The 21,346-nt window shown below is 44.8% G+C and overlaps 3 protein-coding genes across 12 annotated transcripts in view; 2 read left to right on the top strand and 1 right to left on the bottom strand.

Moving 5' to 3' along the window:
• Nucleotides 1–5,093, bottom strand: part of sypl2a (synaptophysin-like 2a) — a 46,003-nt gene extending 40,910 nt beyond the window's left edge. For 3 of the 8 annotated variants that reach the window (XR_013098537.1, XR_013098536.1, XM_004571434.4), the window contains exons 1-2: nt 5,000–5,084; nt 4,364–4,438 (exon numbers count right to left, since the gene is read on the bottom strand). Coding sequence is in view for 6 of the 8 variants with exons in the window: in XM_004571434.4 (XP_004571491.2) it covers nt 4,364–4,438; nt 5,000–5,047 (123 nt within the window). In the remaining 2 variants the exon portion in view is untranslated. Of the gene's footprint in view, nt 1–4,363; nt 4,439–4,598; nt 4,758–4,982 lie in introns of those variants that run through there. The other 5 variants (XM_076883623.1, XM_076883625.1, XM_076883624.1 and 2 more) reach the window with 5 other exon arrangements.
• On the top strand, nt 716–3,916 carry LOC112429753 (zinc finger MYM-type protein 1-like). Its single transcript, XM_024802356.2, has 3 exons — nt 716–2,360; nt 2,785–2,899; nt 3,107–3,916. Exons 1-3 carry the CDS (start codon nt 832–834, stop codon nt 3,632–3,634), a joined length of 2,172 nt encoding a protein of 723 aa, XP_024658124.1. The 5' UTR covers nt 716–831; the 3' UTR covers nt 3,635–3,916.
• Nucleotides 5,094–5,710: 617 nt separating the features above from the next.
• zc3h11a (zinc finger CCCH-type containing 11A) lies at nt 5,711–20,669 on the top strand. Of its 3 annotated transcripts, none has more exons than XM_012924749.3 (17): nt 5,711–5,824; nt 6,995–7,067; nt 9,380–9,504; nt 9,592–9,711; nt 10,089–10,212; nt 13,034–13,198; nt 13,282–13,347; nt 13,451–13,624; nt 13,761–13,820; nt 13,908–14,006; nt 14,094–14,156; nt 14,246–14,758; nt 15,499–15,554; nt 15,637–16,132; nt 17,185–17,345; nt 17,477–17,661; nt 19,572–20,669. In XM_012924749.3, exons 3-17 carry the CDS (start codon nt 9,451–9,453, stop codon nt 19,789–19,791), a joined length of 2,556 nt encoding a protein of 851 aa, XP_012780203.1. In that variant the 5' UTR covers nt 5,711–5,824; nt 6,995–7,067; nt 9,380–9,450; the 3' UTR covers nt 19,792–20,669. The 3 variants fall into 3 exon arrangements, with proteins under 3 accessions (XP_012780203.1, XP_012780202.1, XP_004571494.1); XM_012924748.3 differs by having other exon boundaries at nt 5,715–6,141; XM_004571437.3 differs by having other exon boundaries at nt 5,715–7,067.
• The last annotated feature ends 677 nt before the right edge of the window (nt 20,670–21,346 follow it).

Below are 21,346 nucleotides of genomic sequence, written 5' to 3'. Positions count from 1 at the left end.
CGAGGCTTTGTTTCTCTTCTTCCAGGCTGATTTTCATCTTTCAGATTAGAATGTCTGGCAAGCAAATAAAATATTGTCAATAATAAATACAAGACTGTATTTATGGGCTTTTGTGTCGAGCTGTTAGGAAACAAAGGGTTTATATATATATGATTCACAGGTCAGTGTTAAACAGCTGTAACAAAGAAAGCCATTTATAAATGCTCAGCTATGAGACAGCTGCCGTCTGTCAACAAACCAGGGCGGCTCAACACTTTGGCACAGTGGATAATTCTGCTGGCTCTTTGTTTACGTTGTTGAAACAAACATTACTGTGCATTCCAATGGAACCCACTGACAGGAAAAATCAGCAGATCCGACCTTAGAGTCATTTAAACAAGTCCGCGCGTGGATTTGGTGGTGCTCAAAATACACAGAGCACAGTGGCGGCTGGCCCATAGGGGGCGCTCGGGCTCCGCCCCCCCAAATGTGGAGGAGTAAAAATATATATTTTTAAAAAATTCATCAATGATAGTTTTACTATGTGTGTGCCCATATACAGCCAGGCGTATTTTAACATTTTCACCAGCTGACTCATTAAAGTTCAACCAACAAACGGTGTTTTTCTTCTTCTGGGGCGCTCGTCAAAGCGCCCTTGATATGCAGCGAAATAGCCTATCATTAAATGGTTGCCAGGGGAAAATAATAAATATTTGACCTATCAGCATCGCTGAATTAAATGGTTTGGGGGCGCTTAAAATTGCGCCCCTGCAGAAAACGCGCGAAGATTTGCTGTTCTAGAATTTTACCTCAGTCAGTAGCCTAAGTGAGCTATAAGGTCAGAGAGAGACGATGGCAGCGGTATTGTTAACGGTTGAGGCACAGCCTCCCCCAAATTCGGTTAGATCGCTTCTAACCTACCCTTTTGCCAGAAGGACAATGGCAGAAAAACTGCAAGTTAAAGAGTTGGGACCTGACAAGCCCGAAATTCAACTAACCCAGGCAACGAAGGAGAAGTCAAAAGCATACAACAGGACTTTTTGTCGGAGTTGGTTCCAGCGCAAGTCGTGGCTGACAGGCTGTGGAACAGCTAATGCACTTTTTTGTTTCCCGTGCATACTGTTCAAAAGTGACAAGTGTGATTTGACGTGGACACAATCTGGACAAACCGACTTAAAGCACCTCTCCGAACGAATCAAGAAACATGAAAGCTCACGAGTTCATATGGACAACAGTGTAAAGCTAGCTGTGCTAGGGAAAACTAGCATAGCGGCGCAGCTAGATGATGGACATCGGATTGCTTTAAGAAGGCACAACGAAGAGGTAGATAAAAACCGTCATATTTTATCTAAAATCATCGATTGTATTAAGTTTTGTGGTGCTTTTGAGCTAGCAATGCGGGGACATGATGAAAGTGATTCCTCAGACAATCCAGGGATTTTTAGAGGTTTAGTCGACTTGATGGCATCAATTGATCACGACTTGAGGCAACACCTTGAAAATGCTACTGTATTTAAAGGCACCTCGAAAACAGTCCAGAACGAGATCCTGGATTGCATGTTGGCAGTTCTGAGAGAAAGGATCGTGGAAGAAGTAAAGGCAGCGAAGTTTTTAGCCATTCAAGCTGATGAAACCACTGACATTTCTACACACTGTCAGTTAGTCATGGTGCTAAGATACATTGACCAACGAAACCGTATTCAAGAGCGTTTTTTTGAATTCATCAAGCTACCCAATGCTTGTGCAGATGCAATAGCCAGTGCCTTATCGGAGAGGCTGCGCTTCATCCTCCCCCAGGGACAAGAGAGAAAGTTGATCGCCCAGGCCTACGATGGGGCCGCTGTAATGAGGGGTACCACTGGAGGAGTGCAGCGTAAGATACAGGACATTTATGCTAACGCTCACTACGTACATTGTTATGCCCATCAGTTAAACCTGGTAATGCAACAAGCAACCTCCCACATCCCTCAAATCAGTCACTTTTTTTCCGACATAGCAGGATTCGCTTCTTTTTTTACTAAATCGAGCAAGAGGACTGCAGTGCTTGACGAGGTGGTGGCGCACCGACTTCCAAGTGCATCGGCAACCCGTTGGAACTTCAACAGTCGTGCTGTGAATACAGTGTATGAACATAAAGACGATCTGGTGAGGTGTTTTCAGACCATCCGTAACAGTGAAGGATTTGATGCCCCTACAAAGAGAGATGCCGGTGGTTTCGTGAGAATGCTGGAAGACGAAGCTTTCTGTTTTTTCCTGGCCTTGTTTCACAAGATAATGCCACATGTAGACATGCTGTATAACCACCTACAGAAGAGAAACATCGATTCTGTCACCATCGCAGGGATCACCCAGACATTCATCAGCCGCATGCAGGCTATCAGGTAGGCATAAAAGCATAAATATGTAACCTAGAATAAATGTTAATTATCTATGCATAGATTCTATCAAATTCTCTGCATATATTCTGTGTTCTGTGACTTAAATGTTTAATGGAATTCAGATAATTTTGATTTATATCAGCCTTTGAAGTAATTTTATGAAAAATATTTGATTAAGTATATTTGATGAAGTATATTCCCAGTAATGATTTGATGTAGCCTATACCATAGGCTATTTCCTGAAATTATGGCCAGGGCCTTTATTTACTTGCACTGGTTTTCCCCCAGCCATTAAACCAGGTCCGGTTATTAATTAAATCCGGTAATTCCCGGTAATTAGAACACAACCTTTGTTTGGTTTGTGTTTGGTTAATATATCCCTATTCAGTTTTCAGAAGCCATTAATGAAACTTATGTATTGGATCAGGGAGGCACTTCCTAATCTGGTTGTGGATGAGGAGTACAGGGGACCTGTTCAAGACCCACCCACAAAGAGACGGAGAACATTGGGGGAAGACAGGCAACACCATTTGGCACTGGAGGTAAGCACTAGCTGCTTGGTCTGATTTAAATCGGATCATCAGATAAAATCTAATGACGATGCTGTCAGATGTCATTTGATATAGTGGTCATGACTGTTTTGTTTTGTTATGGACAGATTTTTTTTTTCAGAATAATGATTAACATGAGACATGTGCCAAAGTCTTACCACTGAATCTAACTCTTACCAATTATATATTATTGGATAGGTGTGCGACACCATTATGAGCCATGCCAAGGAGAGGTTTTCTTTCACCAAGCACCTTGTCAGCGCCACTCTGTTGCAAGGAGACTTGTTCCAACAACACAGCAAAAATTTTCCAGATGCAGCACTACAAACCACAGTGGAAGCCTATCCCTCATTGGACAAAGCCAGACTTAAAACAGAACTGTCCCTGATCTACGACAACGAGGAGTTTCAGAGTTGTAGTGGTGCGCTGGCGCTCTATCAGGTTCTGATGGAAAACAACCTTCAAGACACATTCACCGAAACTGTAAGTCTTCTTAACATCCTCATCACCACACCAATGACAACATCAGAATCGGAGAGGTGTTTCTCTACTTTAAAGAGGATAAAAACTTTCCTGAGAAACAATATGGCTCAGGATCGGCTCAACGCTCTGGCTATGCTGTCCATAGAGAAAAAACTCACACAAGAACTTCCTGATTTCAACACCAGGGTCATCGAGAAATTTGCCACTCAGAAAGACAGACGAGCAAAGTTCTTGTACAAATAAGAACCCTTAACCATATTTACTCTCTTTCTCCATCCCTCTCTCTTTCTCTCTTTAGCCCACCCCCCCAATCAGTTTACAGTTGTTGTTTTCAATAGTTATTTTTCATTCATTCAAAAAAAAAAAAAAAAATCTGTTCATGTTCATTTTTACAAATCTATACAAATGGCCAGAATATGGTTGTTCATTTTAAATTTAAATTAAAATTGTGTTGTTTGATGTACTCATTAAATGGGTCATTTTAGTCGATATCATAAAAATTGCCCCCCCTGAGATTTTTTTCAGGAGCCGCCACTGACAGAGCACCACCATATGTGCAGGCACACAGGGCTCAATCCTAATGTGTTTCTTTCCTTCATGATCAGTCTATTCGGAGTCAAAGGGCAGTTGCGCTCAAACAAGTGAGATTTACAGCTTGATCCAACACAAGCCAAGCAGCTGCCACTCCACATCAAATTCACCCCACGGTTCAACAACAGCAGGTACCAGCCGCACTGGGAGTGCCACAGTGGGATTCCCCAGTCCTACACATAATCAGGTGTTATGGTGTGATAAAAGCGGACACCCTGTTCTAGGTTAACATGAGGAAACTGAGAAATAAAACTCACCAGTTTTATTACTGGTGCCAGGAACATGGACAAATGACTCCTAGGAGACATCGCAGCGAATATTCGACACTTCACGCTGATTGGGATGAATAATGTACAAAGACATGTTTGTGACAGTGCTTACCCATTCGAGGACACGAATAAATCCCAAAGGCTCCTTCAGCGGTCCAAGGTCCAGAGAAAACCCAGCCATCGCTTTCTGTGCACCAAAGACACGCAACCAGGTATAAACGAAAAGTACCTCTGCAAACGGCGAGACGTGTTGGTCACCTTGCAGCTAACTGACGCTGCCCTGGTTAAAGCAGCTGCATGCTAACGCTAGCTCACGTCAACTTAAGCACTTTAAAAGACTCACAAACCTGAACAGTGTCCATCGAAGTGTGTAAAAACTAGCAGTCAGTGTCCCGGTACTACTTTTGTCAGTTTGCATGGAAAGCTAACTTCAAGTTGCTCCGTCTGTTTTCTGCCGACGACATAGGAGCTAACAGCAGGGGGCAGTCTCAACTGTGCACGGACTAGTGATGCGCGAATCATGAACGAATCGTTCAGTACTCGAGAATCACTTTACTGACTCGTGAATCATGATTCACGAGTCCAACTGACTCACTGACGCATCCCTGTTGCTGTTAGCAAACTAATTCCATTAGTAGAAATATATCTAGCTTAAAATTAAAATTGTGTGGAAAAAAACAACAGACAGTTTCTTAACAAAAACATTTCTGCTCTGAACATGAAGAACAAACCCTGAGTAGAAGCTCACATCAAGACAACAGCTCCTCAGTTCACAGTAGCATCGCTCTGCTAACATGCTAGCAGCACATTTAAGTTACTCACCCCCTCCCTCCTGGCTCACAGCTTCTTCTTCTTCTTCTTGGTTGGCAACCAATGTTAAGGCGCATTACCGCCCCCTGGCTCACAGCTCAGTGGACATTTAGATGAGAAAATATATATTTGACACATATGAGGAAAATACTAATAAAATAAAAATAAAAATAAATGTTCCCATTAGAAATCTTTTTTTTGCTCTATAAAACTAGTTGTTTTTCTTTTTCAATCACTCATCTTAGCAGTAGGATTTACATGAAAAGAGAAACAAATTAAGTTTGAGTAAAAATGTATATTTTTTGCACTCTCTGGGCAACTGACTCTGTGACTCATATGACTCAAACACGATTCACTTCGGTGAGTGACTCATTCAAACTCGATTCAGTAAAAATAACAGAATTTACCATCACTAGCACGGACCCTACTGTCCGGTTTTTACTTTTAAATAAATAAAATAAAAAGCACATGTTTGAAATCAGAAAGCGATGTCTCATTTTTCTTTCAGTGTGATTATTAGTTAGCGTTTCTGATGTTGGAGGGAGCTTACGGTAATGCGAATTCTGCACAATGAAATGTAATTTTCGAATGTCCGATCTTTCCTTGCGACTTGAACACAGCACGCAGCCCCCCTCCTCGTATTTGTATTCCACCGTCGCCATTTTGCTTGAGTCAGAGAGCAGTTCTGGTTTTCTTCGAGCGGGTTCGGGTTTTTCTTGCTATATTCTACAAGTTTTCAAATATCTTTTTAAATTTTAAACTGGTAATTGAACACTACATACACTGTTTACATCATATGTATGCAGTTACATTGAAACGTTACAACACGGACGTGAATACCACGGTAATAAACGGCCGTGTGAACGCTTAGCTAACGATAAGGTCGCTAACCGTCCAAGGTTTCGGTAGGCCTCTGTTATGTACACGAGCTAAAAAGTGCTCATCTATTAATCATAATAATTTAAGAGTTCACATTTTTAAACTAGACACTAGTTAGCCAGGTTAGCTATAAAGGCAAGGCATTTTCCGACTGGGAGTCACGTAGTTCATTAGCTTTGAGACACTTTTTGTAATTCAACAGTAAGTATGTGAATGTTTTCTTGGCTGTCTTGGTCTTTAAATTGATCTTTTCCTCGAGTTTGAGATTCGTTATTGTTATCTGAGTGTTTCGGTTTAATTGCTGTTTGTGTCCTAATTAAGATGACGATGATAATTAAGGCCGGTTGTCACTGGCAGGCTGAGGCTTGCGTGTGTAGAGTGAAGCCTCCCAAAAACGACACTTGTAGATTTTCCTGCATGAGACACTTGAAGTGTAAAAGTATGTGCGTGTGTCCGAGCACACTTGTTTCATGTTGCTGTGTGGAGTGTTTGTCCTGTTTGTCTTTCAATAACCACCTTTCAGTTCCCCGGGGAGTGTTTCTGATGTATTTGTAGGTTTAAACCCGTCCTCTTGGCCCTCTTTGGGGATCCCTGGATCCGGATAATTTGCCCCCAGTTGATTGGCAGAAGAATTTTTTTTTCTCCAGCATTTGGTAACCAAGACATGAAAGTCCTGCACGGTTTTCCTCCCAACCTCCAGCATTCAAATGTCACAAAATGTGTAAATGCCAACAAGCCCAAGAAGAAGCTGAGGATTTTCCCGCCAACCACGCCACCTTTCTCAACTTTTTTCCCACATCGCTTAGAGTTTCTTCTATTTTTTCTTGTTCATGCTGTTTATGTCCCCCTACTTATTTATTTCAGTAGCCACCAAATAGTATCAATGATGGTTTACAAGCAATGCCCAAAGGACTTGATTGCATCAGCATCAGTATTGTTTAGTGGTTTGGCAGAGATCAGGATGTCTCAGAAATGGGAAGTCGTAGGAAGACTAATGTCTTTGGGAGACCCACCCCACTTTTCCTCTTATCTCATGGATCAAGTGTTCCTTCAGGATTTCCTTACTACTGTGGAGACTCCGTACCAGCTGTGCTCTCAGGAGGCAGACCACTTCTCTACTACCTCAGGTAAATGAGCAGCAGTGCATCTCCCACGAGTACAGGTCAGCTTTACAGATTACTCTCACTGCACTATTGTTGCCTTTTCTACAAATTCGTCAAGTTGTTTAAGTTTTCTTGTTGTTTGACTTGGAATCTAGTTGGTGATGTACAGATTCAGAACTTTTACAAACTGGTCAAATATCTTTGACCCTAAGTATCTTTATTTGGGTTTTTAGTGCTGCTAAACTTGGTGGTGGTCCTCGGTGACCTTAGCAGTGCTTAATTTAATTCATTTTTTTTGTACAAAGCGCCAAATCACTACAACAGTCACCTCAAGGCACTTTCTATTGTAAAGTAAAGAATACAATCATATGAGCGCTTTGGCAGAAGTGGGAAGGACAAACGTCCTTTAAACAGGAAGAAACCTCCAGCAGAACCAGGCTGAGGGAGGGGCTGACAACGACCCTCTGTGGAGGTGCTGGGTGCACGTCGGGGGTTGGTGCTTTATAAATGAAACGAACTGAATTAAAAATTGAGTGAAGAAGAAACAGTCATCGTGTCATGGGGAGCACCCAGCAGCACAACTAGGGGAGGATCCAGGGTCACCTGGTCCAGCCCGAACTATTTTGAATTCTGGATTTAACAGGAAGCCAAAACAGGAGAAATCTGCTCTCTCTTTCTAGTCCCTGTCAGGACTCTTGCTGCAGCATTTTGGATTAGCTGAAGGCTTTTCAGGGAGTTTTTAGGACTTCCTGATAATAATGAGTTACAGTCGTCCAGCCTGGAAGTAATAAATGCATGAACTAGTTTTTCAGCGTCACTCTGAGACAGGATATTTCTAACTTTAGAGATGTTGCACAAATGGAAGAAAGCAGTCTTACATATGTGTTGAATACATACACGGGGACATATTGTGGTTATTGTCGTGCACCAGGAGGATCCCAGGACCCACTGCAGCAGCGTAGGGCACCAGTGGTGGACCTGGAGGTCATGGCAAACCACAAGCCTCAGGCCACCCTCCTCAGTCCGTTTCTGATTGTTTGATCAGAGACCTTCACATCAGCGGCCTGCTGGAGGTCATTTTGTAGCTCTGGCTGTACTCAGACTACTGCTGCAGCTGTCGATTGTTTTAGTAATCGATTATTCAATCGAGTATTCGGATACAATTACAGTGCTGGCTGCGGTGAAGAAATGCCAGCATATCAGTATTCTGAGGTTCGCCCTGCGCTTTGATGCAACGTTTTTGAGCTGCTGAGAACAGGACGGTATGATGGTGTAGAATTAATTGAATAGTAATTGATTGTCCAGCCTAACGACCCTCAGGTCAGAGAGTTTCACTACTATTGATGCAGGACCAGCGCTGCTGTTTGGTCCTCACAGTGTGTGCGCTTCCACATTAAACTATGCCATTGTCATCACTGCTGCTGTTGTGTATCAGTGTGTGGAGCCTTTTCATCCACAGCTGCTCCTGAAACGCTCACACATTGGCTCATACACAGCTCTGTGCTGAACAAAGTATCCAAGTAATGTCTGTTTTTGTTTTGTTTGTTTACAAAAACCAAAGCATTTGTAGACATTTGGGCGACGCAGCATCCCTGTGTGGTTCCTGGTACACACTGACACTGAGTGTTTAAATATTCCCTTGTAGGGCTGTGCGATATGACCAAAGTCTCATATCCCGATATCAGACATCCATCGTCCGGTAACGATATAAATCACAAACATGTAACATTTTCTGTAAAGGCTGTGAATCTCGGGCAGCTCGACCTGCGTGAAGTGTTTCCAGCTGTGCGTCGTGTAGCTGAGTCGAGTGTTTTAACGATGCATGAAACGACACATGTTTAGACACAAGTTGTAACGGCGCCGTTTTCTTTCAAAGTTTGAGTCTGAGCTTTATTTTTAGCACCTGGCGTCTTTTTTACTTCTCATCCGTAAACTCTCTGCATCTTTTATGTGATTCAGTTTATTTTGAAAAGTCTCAACAGGATCTTGAGCTTTATTGTGAAAGGTTTATGTGGAACATAAACAAGCGGAGACACGATGCTGTTACTGTCGTTGTTGCTAACAACAACACATAAAAACAGGCGCTTGTCGTCCGTAGTGTGGTTGTATTAAATCTAAGACAGAGAGACCTTTAATAAAGCCGCTACAGTGACCATCAGAACATGAAAACAGCTGGAAACAGTTTATTTTGCAACAGCACCAAACAAACGATAGCGTAAATGAAACGATAGATGTCGTTCTATCAAACAGCCCTATTCCCTTGAAAAGCATCCAGAGTGTACCAGAGGTGCTGGCTTGGTTTGAGATGTGATGTCTGGTTTGCTCTGTGTTGTCAGGGAGGTTCCTGTCGGCCCATAAGAGATCCAGCTGCTGGGTTTAGAGGTCGTTCCTGTACTACAGCTTTACTATGACCAGCCATGGAGACGACTGCTACTTCTTTTACTATTCTACCTGCAGCAAAGTAAACAAGCCTGCTACATGCACACATTGGGCTAGAAAGTGTTGGTGACCAGAAAGAAGAGTCCAAGCTTACTGTTTGTCTGTGCAGGGAGACAGTTGTCCGTTCAGACACTGCGAGGCAGCTATGGGCAACGAGACCACCTGCAGCCTCTGGCAGGAAGGACGCTGCTTTCGTGCTGTCTGCAAGTTTCGCCACATGAAAATAACGGTAAGCAAAATGTAAATGGAGGAAAGCTGAAGTCCTCTCCTTCAGGCTTTGCCCAGTCAAGGCTGTGTGTGTCTTGAATGGCCATTAATGAAGAGTAAAAAAGCCTCCCTGTAAACCAGGATCTCCACTCCTGACTCCTTCTGTCAGATTTGAAGTGCTGTTCAGAAACACTAGGCTGGTTAAAACGGTGGCACGTTCCCTCTCATTCAGATCTTAGCTACATAGTCCAGAGTGGTGTCATTAGGAGGAGCCATTCATGACAAGAGGGAGGCTCTGAGCCTCCTCTGAGAGTGAGGAGCGTTTCTCCTCATGCATGTTGTTTCACGACAGATGGACACCACAGAATGTTTACATGTTAATGTTCTTCATCAAAACAGAAAAATCGAAAGGAGATCTCGTGTTACTGGGAGAAGCAGCCGGCAGGCTGCCAGAAGCCACACTGTGCCTTCTACCATGAAAAGCCTCGCTACATAGAAGGCGTCTTTGTCCAGCCTGATAAAAGTGAGTTCAAACACACACATTTTACATCCACTACAGCAAGATGCTGGCCCAAAGTATTTATCACCATATACATTTGAAAATGTGCCATAACGATATAACTGACACGAGACAAAATGCTTTACAACTCCACAACTTTGTTAGTGCAAAAACCCATCAATGTATTTCCACTTAAACAAGCAGCTGTTTTTTTTTTTAAGTAAAAATATAAACATGTAACAGTGCAAACGCAAACTCCTCGCTGACAGTTTAACCAAAAGGCATTTCCAGTGGAAACTGGCCGACACATCCTCAGCATAACCATGTATAACATCCACAAACTTAAAGAGAGGTCATACACACACAACACGGTAACATGGTGTTGAAGCACAGCACGTATCACTCCGCGAGGCTCCGCCTACGATAGCCATAACGCTCCGACAATCCATCAAGCGGTGCGGCTTCGTAGCTTAGCAAAGTCGCACTGAAACATTTGACAGATTTTCGAGCGCCGTGCACATAAAATCGTTTCCAGGTCATAAACACAACCAGAGTTCATACATAAGGCACACGGGATTATAAGGGGCTCTGTCGACTTTCAGACAAATCAAAGGATGATTTTAAGTGTGCCGTATTTTCCAAACAACACGGTAATAACGACGGCCCGCTAGCATGCGCTACCAAAAATAGTGCTTTGTTGTGTATCTGACAGACGAAAGCTAAACCAGTTCCACACCACTGAAGTTTAGGGCTGCCACAAACGATCATTGTGATAGTCGACTAATCAGATCATCATCCTTTGGACGTACAGGTACAGCTTATTGCACCAGCAGCATCTGCTCTCATATAACTATCATTAGCTTACAGCTTTAAGTGTTTAAGGTGCTAACTAAAAATAAAGACAAGATGACAGTTTAACTTTTAATGAAATCTGCAGATTGTTTCAGTGAAGTTTAATAAACTCCTTGCTATCTAAAATATAACAGGACACCGGAGTAGATTCTGGAGCATCTCACACTTCTGATAATCAGCTGTCTGTTTGACGTTTATTCAGTGTAAAAACTTTAATCTCAGCCAAACCGATTTACTCAGGAACAAATAAAATACTGAAAAACAATAACAAACAACAACATTGTCAAGTTATCTAAGTGACTCATATATCATGTTTAACCTGAGTAGTGAAAGACGGCGGGGGGTTTGAAAACGATCTGCCGGGAGTCCGGTGTTCTCACGGCTCTAGTTAGCCTAGCCCCCGGCTAGCTATCGAGCTAGTGGGTAACAGACGTCTCCGAAAACGTCGGAGCGCTTTTGAAAATATGTGGTGTCCTGATAAACTGAGCAGATATTTGAGGTTTACACAGCTACATTCTCGCCTGAAAATATGTTAAACGTTTATTTTGTGATCCAGAAAGAATAATAAGAGTAACATTAAAACTAACTAGCTGCCGCCATTGTTGACAGCTGAGCAGGGCCGCAGCTGTGTCCCAAACGTCGGCTGCATCCTCCTGAGGCCGCATTTGAAGGCCGATTACGTCACAGCCAGACGACGAGGCTGTCCCAATTCGTCGACTCCTCTGAATGCAGCCGACAAATGCGTCCTTCATTTCCCCGAATTTGAAGGATGGGTCGGGTGTCCCCTTCGTGGCCCACCATATCCCAGAATTCATAGCGTGGCCCAGCCAAATTTCAGCTGCCAACAATGGCGGCCGCTACTAAGTTTTAAAATGACTCATACTAATCTTTCTGGGTCACAAAATAAACTTTTAACATATTTTCAGGCGAGAAAGTAGCTGTGTAAACATCAAATATCTGCTCGGTTTATCAAGATATCGCATATTTGCAAAACTGCTTCGACGTTTTCGGAGACGTCTGCTACCCACCAGCTCGATAGCGAGCAGGGGGTTCAATGGTCACACAGCCGGCGAGAACAGCGGACTCCCGGCTTCGTCGTTTTCAGACCCCGCTCTTTCACTACTCAGGTTAAACATGATATAAGTCACTCGGATAACTTAAAAATGTAATTGTTTGCCTTTTTTCTCTGTTTTATTTGTTCCTGAGTCAATCGTTTGGCTGAGATCAAAGTTATTAGATTATTAGATAAAATAAAACTTTATTAATACCTCGGGTGGGTTCCTCCTTGGTTTTCACACAGCTGACTAAACGTCAAACAGAAAACTGATTAAACAGTGTGTGAGACAGTCGAGAGTTTACTCCAGTGTCCGGTTAGATTTTAGACAGCAAGGAGCAGACGGCGAGTTTATTAAACTCCTCCGAGACAGCGGCGACGCTAATCTGAAGGCTGGACCGTCACATTTCACAGCCTCGCACTTCCGGCCTTCTCGGTCTTTGAAGGACCCGGCCCACGTAGACCGCAAAGGCCGGGTCCTCAGGAGGATGCAGCCGACGTTTTGGGACACAGCTCACGCTATGAATTCTGGGACACAGCTTCTTCTTCTTCGGGGTTTAACGGCAGCTGGCATCCTTGTACATGCAGTGCTGCCATCTTCTGTTTCAGTCCGTTATTACACTCTTAAATCCTGCTACTGATTCCTGCGTCGTTTGTGATCTTACAAAGCTTCAAACGACGCGTCGACTATTAAATCAGTCGTGATGATTTTGATAGTCGACTACTCGTAGCAGCCCTACTGAAGTTGCAGCGTTTTTACAAACCAGTTCTGGTTCATCCGTTTCACTCAACGATCCGCTTTCGCCCTTCTCATTCTCTGTCGCCGCCATGCTTTTACTGCCATGTGCGTATGAAAACAAAGGCACTGCACATGCGTGTTCTCGTAGCGTGTATGATATGGCCCAGCCCTACTAATGACCATGGCTGTTACCGTCCCAGACGCAAGGAAGGAGGAGGAACAGCACCACGAGGAACAGACTGTCCCGGCAGCCACAGTGAACCCTCAGCTCAGAAGTGTCAAGACTGATACGCAGGAGCCGGTGCCGAGCCCCACCCATCCACCAGTCGTGATTAATCCAGCAGACGATGATGAGGATGAGGACGGTGAGCTGAACCTGACTTTAGAAAACATGTATTTCTGCAATGAAGTTAATGTTTTTTTGATTCTCATCACGGATGTCTTTCAGACCAGTTCTCAGAAGAGGGAGAGGAGGGAAAGGGTGGCCCTTCGCCTAGAAAGCTGCCCAAATCAGGTGCAGCAGCAGAGAGACACAAGCTCACACCTGACATCGTATCTGGGTTTGTGAGTTAAGCATCTTAGCCTCCCACATCTCCTAAAACCTTTTGTCTTCACAGACGATTCCCTGAACTTTGGAGTGAGCACGTTGGAGGAGATCCGGCTAAGGAAAGCCCTTAAGGCCAGCATGAAGAGGGCCGGTTACCCCCTCCAGACTACCGAAACATCCACCAGTGTGGAGAAAGAAAACATCCAGACGTTATTTCGACCAGATGTATTTGACTCACGAGATGGTAAAAAGTGTAACAGCTGTGTTTTCCCAGTCTTCTGTGTAACGTTGGTGGCGCTCCTGTTTGCTGCTGCTGAGGCAGATCTACTTTAAACTTGAACTGTTCTGTGTTTTAACTCTCATCTCTCTGGTGTTTGTAGAGCCTGGGGGAGCCAGAGTTAGTGTGACTAAAAGACTTGGGAGAAAGATTAACAGCACTGGTAAACTTGCTCTCTTGCTGCAGTTGTCAGATACTATTGTGAGTAATAATGTAGAGATTAAAAGCTCATTGCTTGTCCTTGACATAGATCTAAGAAGTGCAGAAGATGTCCCCCTGAAAAGGAGTCTGGCTAAGCGTTTGGGTAGGGTGGTGGATGTGGACCAACCATTTCTGCCCCCTCACAAAGGTCAGTGCTGTAAGAGCTGCAGCTGTGGCCTCTGACTCGTTATGCTGCCATTCACACTGAAGCCTCGCCTGTCTTCTGTTTCTTCAGCTCTCAAACCTGTAAAGGAAAGACTTGGATTGCTTTGTGATCCCGTTGCAGCCAGTCAACCAGGTAAGCAGGCTGATATGAGCTACACTCACATCGATTGTGGAATAATATAAATCACAGCCATGCGCTAGAACGTGTTGTCATGGTTGCAGCTGAGAGCAGTGCGGTGTCACAGAAGGTTCCTGAGCTTATCCACATAAAGACTCTGGAGCAGATCAAACAGGAGAAGGCGGTCAGGTCCCAGCGCGACAACCAGAAAAGCACCAGAGCCACAGAAGCCACCGAGAGCAAAGCCAGCAGTGGAACAAAGCGAGCCATCGCCATGAACGACGCCTCCCTCTGCAATGTCAAAACATTTTCTGAGATTCTTCACGACAAGAAGAAAAGACAAGAGGAGGAGCTGGAACAGAAGCCCCGCCCTGAGGTCAATCACACAGCAGAGCGAGATCAGGGCAAGAGCCAGGAGGAGGCCCACACAGCTGGGCCTGAGGTCGCAAACGCGGGCCGGATTAGAGTAAAGACCCTGGAAGAAATCCGCATGGAGAAGGCAGCAAGGAGTCAGCTCGAGCAGGCAGTGGACGCTGAAAACAGGAAGAGGTCTAACGCTGAGGAGAGCGGTGCCAAGAAGCCCCGCCTGCTGCGCATTAAGAAGCTGGCCCCCCAAAGTAAGGCTGCTTTTTTGCATATTACATCTGTGCTATTACAGGAAGTGCATGCACATCTGTTACACTGTCTTTCTGATGGCCTTTGGTTTTGACTGGTCGGCAACACTTGGGGGGACATTTATATGAACTGTTGGTAAGACTGTGTAACACAGGCCGTGACAAAGGCCATAATTCCCCTGGGTGGGTGAATACATGTTCCATTGTTCATTCCTTCTATTGTGCGCGACTCCTTTGCTGTAAAATGGCTGGAAATGAGGCGAGATTAAGCCGCTCCATAACGGCGTTTTTATGCTTACGCGTGCCCCTGACGCATAGCGCCACATGCTGCAAACGAAGTATCATTTTCTCACACAACACACACGACCGAGCCATCACATCGTGTGCCCAAGCAAACCACACGTTCTCTAAAAGCCGATAGATCTCACAGAGTCCAAAGGGTCTGCAGGTTTCGTCACATCCCCACCAAAGTTCACTGAACCAGCCACAGAAGACCACACACGTGTCCACAACTGATAAACATAACATCATAAATCAGACCTACCTTTGCTGTCGCGCCCATCTGAGACTGCAGCTGGTTTCCTCTTCACAATGCCTGTTTTCAGTTACAGACGTCTGATTGGACGAGGCTCATAGATTGTTTACACAGAGATTGTAGACCATATAGGAAAGTGTTGCTGGATTGTTTTGTTTTCTCCTAACATGGTTTTGAAACACTAACATGAACCTTATGTTGAACTTAGCTAGCAGCATCGCCGCAGAGAAGAAGCCACACAGAAGTGCATCTCCTGAACCCCAGGTACTGTCTGCTTTCTGTTTTTCTTCAGTGTTGGTTTCTTTGTCATCGGGCTGTTGGCAGTGCTAATTTTCTCTCTTTGTAGACCAGTAACAATATCAAGGTGAAGACCTTTGAGGAGATCATGCGGGAGAAACGCCTTCGAAAGCAGGAAATGTTGGAACAAGGCAAAGTGGGAGAACCTGAAACGGAGCCTTCTCACAATCAGAATGCCAGCAGTACCGTCAAAAGGAAGGCTCCTTCATCACCGCGCTCCTCCTCCTCGCCTTCCTCCAAAACTCCATGTGCCGGTTCCACCGAAAGAGTTCCTGCTCACAAGCTGATTACTCTCAGGTCAACGGCTGCACCGCCTGGAAACGGTGTGGCCGCTCCTGAAACAACAGCTGCTGTTGTTTCTGTGCAGAGCTCTTCACCACAGCAGGCTGGGACAAAGTCCAGCTCCAGGGTCGCTCCAGACAAGAAGACGCAGGTGTCCTCTGCACTGTCACCACTGGAGCAGCCTCGTGTGACAGGAGCCTCTACTGCCGAGGAAGCGATGGACACGAATCGGGAGTCCCCAGAGCACACTGCAGATACCAAAGGTACTGTATCACTCGTGCTGTCACTCATCTTTCTAAGCCAAGTGCACTCAAAGCACTTGATCTATGCACAGGTGCTTCCTCTCACACATTCACACTCCGGTGGATGCATCAGAGAGCACCATGGGGTGAGCACCATGGGGTGAGCACCATGGGGTGAGCACCATGGGGTGAGCACCATGGGGTGAGCATCTTGCCCAAGGATACTTGGCTTGCAGCCTGGAGCAGGGATCGTTTTAATGGAGAGGGGCAGAATATCAACCAGGAATCCAGAAAAGAAAACGCATTACATACAAGCTATACATTGGTATGGTGTAGTTAAACTGTACCATAATGGATTAACTCACACCCACAAAGTCCCCCTGAGTACTCCAGGAGAGTAGAGAAGCGCTGTGTAAGAATCAGTCCGTAACGTGTACACCATGCAGAGCAGGCTCGTGGTCACACCAACAGCAAGTCCTCTGTCATCAGTTTGACTCGCGGTGTTTGAAGGAGCAGCTCCGTTCTGTGGAGGTCTGCCAGGGAGCAGTGTGACTCCACTGCATGGAGTGGGCCGTGCATGGTAACATCTTGGACAGCAGCCTGCTTCCCTCTGCCAGAACACCTACGATCAGCCAGTGTTTGGTCCTTTATCTGTGGGAGGAACTGAAACTTCGAGTGGCCGAGCAAGAAAAACCCCTCCTGAGAATTTCTTAAACGCGGTGACCACCTAAAAGAAATGTCTTAGAGTTGTACCTGCCAACAAGGATTAAACACAAATTAGAAGCTGTTCATTTCTTTGTAAGTGAGCAAACATGCAAATTTAGCAGGGGGTCAAAAAGTCCTGTCCCTGCACTGTAAGCTGACCTTAAACGGACCCAACCAGGAGGTGCATGCTTAGTTTGAGCCAAACAGTTTCCCAGTGCTTGTAGTTTGTAGCGACACACTGGGGTTCGCTCTGATAGTTCTTGGAGTGTGAAAAGAAACAAAAGCATGTGACGTCTAACCAGAGTGACCAAACTATGGTGTGAGGCAGGAAAGTCTCTGCAGACTAAAGCATTACTTTGTACTTACAGAGAGACCGAAACTGAATGTGAAACCGTCTGTGATGAAGCCTGCAGTGCTGGTTAAGCCTGGCCAGAGGAGGCGGGGAGCACAACAGTCTGCTGTAGTTGCTGTTAAACCTCTAAACAGCCCCTCTGCACCGAAAGAGGAGCCACGAACCAGTGACAGACATGTAAGGGTGCATGTGTCCAGTGTGATGCACTTCATGTTTAATTTCTATTGTGATAATCCTGTACAGACGAATGCAGATGAAGGAGGAGGGACTAATTACTCGTGTGCTGTGAATTTGTTTTGCCTCGTCAGACTCTCCCATCCACCGGCGTGGATGCTGCATGGAGTCACTTCACCCAGCTGGAGTCTGCCTCCAGCTCTAGCCCAACAGGAGAGGAGCTTCAGACCGTCCCTGTCTTCACACAGAGTCTAGGCCCAGAGAGCAGTCTGCCCATCAGTGGTGCGACCACCAGAGAGTCCTGCACGGTGCCCCAAAGGTAAACGAGAGTCCAGACAGAAAAACAGATCAGCGTTAGTGTGCTGCTGCCCCCAGCTCAGTGCTCATTGGTTCCATTCAGTCTGGCTTTGGGGAAAGAACAATAAAAGTAGCAAGTGACAGCAGAAAATAAGTATTTATGTTCGGTATGCACTTCATTACAAACACAGTCATTACTGTGGTAGAGACCGAACACAGTGCTGGAAACATTCCTCAGAGATGTTGGTCCACACTGATGTGGTGCTTTGCATTGTTGACTGCACATCAAATGTGCTATGTTGGATTGGGATCTAGTAACTATGGACGCCGTTTGACTACAGTACACTTACTATCAGGTTTGGGAAACCAGTCTGAGCTTGTTTGAGCTTTATGGTTGCTGCTGGGACCACCGTCACCTTCACCCTCCACACCTGCTCCAGCTCTTCTCTGAGCCCTTGGTACTTCTCCAGCTTCTCATGTTGCTGTCATTCGCTGCATCCATCCCTACGGCCGTCTTCCTCTGTTTGTCTACCACCACCATGTCCGTCTGTATCTGGAAGTCCCACAGGATCTTAGCTCGGTCATTCTCCGCCCTTGGGGGCGTCTCCCATGTTGACCTCAGGACTTCCAGCTAGGGCTGTTCGATGTAACGATATATATCTGATGACGATATAAAAACATCGTTTCATTTACGCTATCGTTTGTTTGGTGCTGTTGCAAAATAAACTGTTTCCAGCTGTTTTCATGTTCTGATGGTCACTGTAGCGGCTTTATTAAAGGTCTCTCTGTCTTAGATTTAATACAACCACACTACGGACGACAAGTGCCTGTTTTTATGTGTTGTTGTTAGCAACAACGACAGTAACAGCATCGTGTCTCCGCTTGTTTATTTTCCACATAAACCTTTCACAATAAAGCTCAAGATCCTGTTGAGACTTTTCAAAATAAACTGAATCACATAAAAGATGCAGAGAGTTTACGGATGAGAAGTAAAAAAGACACCAGGTGCTAAAAATAAAGCTCAGACTCAAACTTTGAAAGAAAACGGCGCCGTTACAACTTGTGTCTAAACATGTGTCGTTTCATGCATCGTTAAAACACTCGACTCAGCTACACGACGCACAGCTGGAAACACTTCACGCAGGTCGAGCTGCCCGAGATTCACAGACTTTACAGAAAATGTTACATGTTTGTGATTTATATCGTTACCGGACGATGGATGTCTGCTATCGGGATATGAGACTTTGGTCATATCGCACAGCCCTACTTCCAGCCCACACTCGGCACAGATGTTCCTGTACACTATGCCGGCCACTTGGTTATGGCGTTCCATGTATGCCCTGCCTGCTAGCGTCTTGCACCCTGCTGTTATGTGCTGGATTGTCTCAGGGGCATCTTTCCACAGCCTGGGGTCTTGCCTGGTGTGGTAGACCTCAGCCTCCATGGATCTGTGCTCAGAGCTTGTTCCTGTGCTGCCTTTCAGCCACTTCCTCTGTCTGCCGGTGGTACATAGCGTGCAGAGTCCTGTCCTTCCATCACTGTTCTTCTCCTCGCTCCTCTTCTTTCTTGGGTTTCTGCTCAGTGAGGTATTCACTAAGCGTGCGGTGTGGTAGCCGTCTCCTGATGTACTCATGGATGTTTGTCTCATCCTGGGTAAAAATGATCCTATTTTTCAGTGCTCTTGTACTCAGTGCACCTTCAGTTGTAGTAGGAGCTTGGTACCTAATCTTGGGTTTTTGTCCAGTTGCTGCAAGCTCCATGGCAACCCCGTGAGCCACGGGTGTCAGCTGTACGTGTCTGACCTGTTGTTTTTGTAGTGGTTCCCTGAGATTTATTTGTGTCTCTGCTTTTGGTGAAGAGGTTCCTCTCTGAGAGCATGTCAGTTTTTCTCTGTTTGCGTGAAATGAAGTAACAAGGCTTTCTGTCGTTCAGCCCAGTACAGAAGACACCCTCTCAGCCCAGATCAAGGAGGCTCAGCACTGCAGCATCCCGGGCTGCCTCCACCTCGAGCGCCGCTGCCTCCACCTCTGCCATGGATGACTTCGAGGAGCTGATCAATGAGTTTACTGACGACCACCTTGATGATGATGTGGACCCCAGTATCGGAGAGGACGACCTGCTGCAAGAGCTTTCTGAAATGATTGACAGCTGAGAGGACGCAATCAGCAGTCGGCCCTGTGTCTCTCTGGGCGGTGGGACTTAGCTCCATGGTAGATGTTGGGCTATTTAGATGTATTTCGTTCTTAAAATAACTTTTTAACCTATGAGTCCATATGTTGCTCTTTACATTTTCATCATCTTCTCTCAAAGACAGTCTTCTATAATTTGCTCTTCAGGTGAATATTTGATGATGGAGGAATTACTCTGCAGGGCCTCAGTCCTCTTCATCATGTGTGTTTATGATCCCACTCCAACAAAAGCTGTTGTGTTAGAGATGTGCTTACCACGATCCCAGGTTTGTGTGGATGCTGTTCATTTAGAGAGAAGTTGTATCTGTATACTGTGTATGCAACAGAACTATGTGTTTGTTGTTCTGTGAGTGGACGAGCCTGTTCACACATCGTGACAGTGATGGAATAGATCCGTTTGATTTCAGCGAGGACTGTCACAGAACCTACGATGATCACCGTTTAAAGTAATTTATTGGAAAGGCGTGTGTGCAGTCATTCACATGTGATCGAGTCTATCCCGTGACTGTACTCACTTTATATGTTTTATTAATGTGTGTTTCTTTCATCACTTACGTTTAGTAATGGACGTCCTTTTAACCTAGAGCAGGTGGTGTCAGTGTGTAAGAACTCTTTGTTATTTATGAACAGCTCAGGGACTGTTTCACATGTTTCTATGTTCTTTATACAATGAAAAAAAGGGGGAGGGGCTTTGATTTTAGCAGTACTGCCTAGAGATGATTTTTTTTGTTTGGTCTGTTAGTAGATCAGCTTACTTTGTCTCTGTCCTGACCCTCACACAGGCTGACTATTCAGAGTGACTTGTACATTTATTGTGTAAATAAAAATTATTTTAAATTAATTTGAATTCTTGTTTATTATTTACTTTTCATTTACACACACACACACACACACACACACACACACACACGTGTGTGTATGTATACATACGTACATACGAGTCTGACTTTGACACTTAAAAAAGGCGTCAAAGTCAGACTCTGGTTGATCATTGGCCAGCTTCAGAAGGCAGACCAGAAATTTTAATAAAGATTTTACAAACAACCTACAGAATAAATATGATGGCATTGATAAATTCATATGGATACCAGCATGTTATGGTGTTATTGGCAATGAGGTGGCAGATAGAATTGTAAAGCAGGCTGTTAAGAGAGATCAAGAGGTTTTAAATATCAGTGCTAGCAAAGCTAAAATGAAGAGCATTGTAAAAGAGAAAATGATAGCAAAAGTGGTGGAAGGAGGAGAGGACAGGGAGATGGTTTTATTCTATTCAAAGAGAAACAGGGAGGACCAGGAGAGAGGAGACAATCATATCTCAATTCAGATTTGTAGAAAAAAAGATTAAGCTAGATAGAAAGGATTTATTGCAAAGGAACTCCAGATGTGAAAGTTTTATGGCTTTATTTCAGTTCCTAAGACTAATTTGTATGCAGAGACATGACGATATAGTAGTATTTTTTTGATCATTCATTTTTGATTATTTGGTATGAGCGAATTCTGGTCCACCCTCCAAGCCAG

Source organism: Maylandia zebra, linkage group LG5, assembly GCF_041146795.1.
Source record: "Maylandia zebra isolate NMK-2024a linkage group LG5, Mzebra_GT3a, whole genome shotgun sequence".
Lineage (NCBI taxonomy): Eukaryota > Metazoa > Chordata > Actinopteri > Cichliformes > Cichlidae > Maylandia > Maylandia zebra.
Note: the sequence above shows the minus strand (reverse complement) of the source record. Positions and strands in the feature narration are given on the sequence as shown.